Source organism: Pelecanus crispus, chromosome 17, assembly GCF_030463565.1.
Source record: "Pelecanus crispus isolate bPelCri1 chromosome 17, bPelCri1.pri, whole genome shotgun sequence".
Classification (NCBI taxonomy): Eukaryota; Metazoa; Chordata; class Aves; order Pelecaniformes; family Pelecanidae; genus Pelecanus; species Pelecanus crispus.
This window is the reverse complement of record NC_134659.1, coordinates 3067540-3071163: the sequence shown is the minus strand read 5'-3', so window position 1 is coordinate 3071163 and position 3624 is coordinate 3067540. Positions and strand designations below refer to the sequence as shown.

At 60.7% G+C, this 3624-nt stretch overlaps 1 protein-coding gene across 1 annotated transcript; it reads right to left on the bottom strand.

The window, feature by feature from the left end:
• Positions 1-1260: 1260 nt before the first annotated feature.
• BLACAT1 (BLACAT1 overlapping LEMD1 locus) lies at positions 1261-1362 on the bottom strand. The gene has a single exon (XM_075722291.1). It carries the CDS (start codon positions 1360-1362, stop codon positions 1261-1263), a length of 102 nt encoding a protein of 33 aa, XP_075578406.1.
• Positions 1363-3624: the final 2262 nt, after the last annotated feature.

Here is a 3624-nt window from a genome sequence, read left to right as displayed (position 1 = left end):
GGACCGTGGGGACGGCTGCACGACGCAAGGCTGCCGCGGGAGGAGACGGTGGCAGGAGCAGGATTAACCCTGGGGGTTAGACCCCCCAGGCTCAGGGGGTCTCCATACGGAGAAGGGAAGCGCCGTATGGAAGAATATAAGGATTTCTGCTCTGGAGAACACATTTGTGTTAGAAATGTCCCTGGACTGAATCTCAGGTGCCCCAAGCTCAGGGATTTTGGCCCGTTTGCCAAATAAGACCAACCTCCCACTGAGCGTCATGGCTCAGGTGTGCAGGGGCTGGGGGTCAGGCACCGAGGTGTCCCCCCGCCCGTGGCACGGGAGCTCCCGGTCCGCCCCGGTGGCACGGGGAGCAGTGTCCCAGCAGGGTCGGTGTGCCTGGTGCCTCGGAAATGCTCTGCTGTGCTGCGCCCGCGGGACCAGGCAGGGCAGAGGCATGGAGAATGGCTTCTCGCAGTCACAGACACTTGCTTGAGACAGACTTTAAAAAAAAAAAAAAAAAACCCCAAACCCCAAACCAGCTTGTTTTTACGTTCCGCCAATTCTGCAGCAGCAGGACAACTTACCAGCCAGGGCCAGCCTCTCCGGCACTACGATTCCAGGAAGGACAATGTCTGGCCCTGGCTTTTGAAAACCCCTTCAGGGTCTGTCTGTTGAGACTTGTTGGAGGAAGAACAGGTTGGCTTGCTTAGGAGGGAAATCTCTACCCCGCTGGGACGCAGGGTTCCTCTGACACCGGCTGCGTGGGTCCCGAGGGCTCAGCGCCCGGCTGGGCTGGGGGTCCGGGCAGAATTGCTGCAGCACCTGGATAACGCCCGCAGCACCTGCTTCTGCCTCTCAGCAAGGTCATTCCCGTGCTTCGGCTCTCCCCTGGCCACGCAAGTATCTGGGAAGAGGGAGGGGAGAGAAAATGAGAGAAGCTGCAGGATAAGTGTGTTAGAGCAGATTAACCAGCTCCCTCCACGCTCGCCCCAGCCCGCTGCTGCTGCTATCAATGAGCAAAACCATTGCTCAAGCCCCGGGCTCCGCGTTCCCTGCCAAGCACCATCCCAGGCGCATCAGCTCCGCCGAGCCGCCCCCCAGCCCCCGAGACACCCCGAGACAACGCAGGCAGGGGGTGATGCCCGGGGGAGAGCTGGTCCGTGGAGAGGCGAGAAGAAAGGAGGCAGCAAATGTCCCCATGGCAGTCCCAGCGTACCGAGGGCAAGGGGCCGGAGTCCCGAAGCATGGCTCGGCAGGGCACACGCACGAGTCTGCTCCTCACACCGCTGTCTCCTGCTCTGCGCTGGACTCTTCTTTCTTCCTCTTCATCTTGCAGAAGCCATGGAGCCCGCAGAAGCAAGCAAAGGTGAACTGGGGCATCACCTGGAGCAGGAGAGGTGTGGGAACACCCCCGGGAGACCTGGATGGGGACAGGGAGAGGAGTCAGGGCAGCTCCCGCAGATCCCCAAAATCGCAAGACTGGACCATCACCCTGCGCCAGTGCACGTCTCCCTTCCCCCTCCTTCCCCACATCTGAGGCCCCCAACCACGCACTCCCAAATTCCCCACCCAGCGAAAGACGAGGAGATTAAAACTCCCCCCCCCCAGCCCCTCTCCTCAAAAGCAGGGAACAATCGGGACAGACGTGGGGACAGCTTGCAGCGCCTAATGCATATTCGAGGGCCCGGGAGGTGAGGTGCCCTGGGAGCGCCCCGGCGCAGAGGCAGCACCAGCGGTTACGGCACAATGAGGCACAGCTGAGAGCGGAGTTCTCTCTCTTTGTGTCCGTTTTCAACGGATAAAATAATGCCCCAAAGCACAGCCCACATTATGGCCCAACAGCTGCAAAATGTAATTACGCAAATGAAAGGCTGGGGTTTTTCAAAATAAATAACAAATACTCGCAGAAATACTATGTGAAGCGAAACCTTCATTTGCTCCCTGCTTTCATTTTTAGCTCTTGTACGGTTTGCAGATATCCAGCTCTAACTCTGTGCCGGTGCTCAAGGGGAGCCGTGCCCAGCGCACGCAGCGCCGCGCTGCCCAGCAGGTCACAGCCTGGCCACCGCGACTGTGCCAACCTCCAGCCGTGCGGAGAGCGGAGGGACCGCAGCACCCGCAGCACGGTCACGGCCTGGGGCTCCCTGCCCAGCCTGGACGTGGCGTTTGCTCCCCGTCGGCAGCAGCGCAGAGAGGGAACGTCTCGGGGCCTCGGTTTACCCATCTGTGAAATGGGCACAATGCTGGAGCTGTCGTAGGTCCAAGCGGAAATCTCGGCGCAGGAGGTGCTGTCACCTCCCGAGGCTCACGGCCACCAACAGTAGCGAGCAAAGAGTGACAGCCCCGGCAGCCAGGCACTGCAGGAGCCCCCAGCCCGCTGCCAGCAGCCCCCAGCCCCGGCAGAGTTTGGAGAAGCCCTAATTCACAGCAGGGACGGCTGGGAGAAAAATCGACCACAGGGAAAAAAGCCAAAGCAGGTGGGGCCCGCGGCCCCCCACCTCCACACGCTCTTCACCAGCGGTGATGTCGCAGGGGGGTGATGCCACGTCCCTGCCTTCCCGCTTCCCCCCTTTCCAAGGGGCCCAGCTGCAGCACAAAGCGCACGGCGGCAGCGAGAGGCATCCCGTTTAATTTGCTTCTGCCGCTGCCCCCCTCTCCCCAGCCATCTGGGTACCTGTCTAGTAACTCCCAAATTAAATAAGGCTACCTCTGGAGCTCACAAATAATGACAACAGGCTCTTTAATGAGTCTCCCGTTCTGAATGGCTTCCCAGCATAGCGGCAGGTCTCCGCGTCTCTCTTTGTGCTGCTGCTTTTTGTTACCAGCCTGAGAATGGGATTTTGGAGGGAACGGCTGGTGCGGAGGGGCTGCGCGGGGGCCAGCCCGCCGGGCTGGGGGGCCGCTCACCTCCCGGCCCCTGCGCCCTCCCGGCTTCGCACAGCTTCAGCCGGAGCGGAGCAAACCCGCCGCCAGCGGGAAGGGACCTTGGGAAGAGAGAAGCCGCCGGGAGCCGGCACCCTGGTTTGGCACGCTGGGCCTGATCCGGCACTGCCAAACGCAGATTCGGCAAACACCTCCCTCGCCCGTGCAGCGCTCCCGGCCTCCCACCCCGCGCCGTCCCCGCTGTTTGACGCTCTCTGCGTTAGCCAAACGCGTCTGCTGGACCTCCCAGGCAGCCGGGGCTGAGCAGCTCTCGGTCCCCACGGGTGCCCGTCCCTGCTGCGCCGTGCCACCCCACGTCCCCCCGTGCCCGGCGGACACAAAGCTGCCCCGAGAGCCTGGGCGGTCCGGCTGGGACCCCAGCGTCCATTAGGGAGCTATTGATATATTTAGAGGAGCTTGTAACGCGGAGGCTTTTCAGGCTGACCCTCTGCCTCCCATTCAAGCAACAGACAATGATGAATGAGCCCCGGAGAATAGAGGCAGCCCAGCTGAGGCTGACGCTCCTGTTCTTCTTGAAAAGGTAGAAAAAGGATCCTGAAGGAGCAAGGAATAATTAAAAAATAAATGAACTGGCTTGGGCAGTGATGACAGAAGCTCTGCTTGATTTGCAAGGGCTGGGCATGCTTCACAGACCCGTGCTGCCCTTTCTATTCAAGGGAGAAGATCCTTTGGATAAAACTCCACTGCAGCAGAGAAAAT

Coding starts and splice junctions, on each gene's coding strand:
- BLACAT1 (XM_075722291.1), bottom strand. CDS start 1,362: ATGCCCCAGTTCACCTTTGCTTGCTTCTGCGGGCTCCATGGCTTCTGC.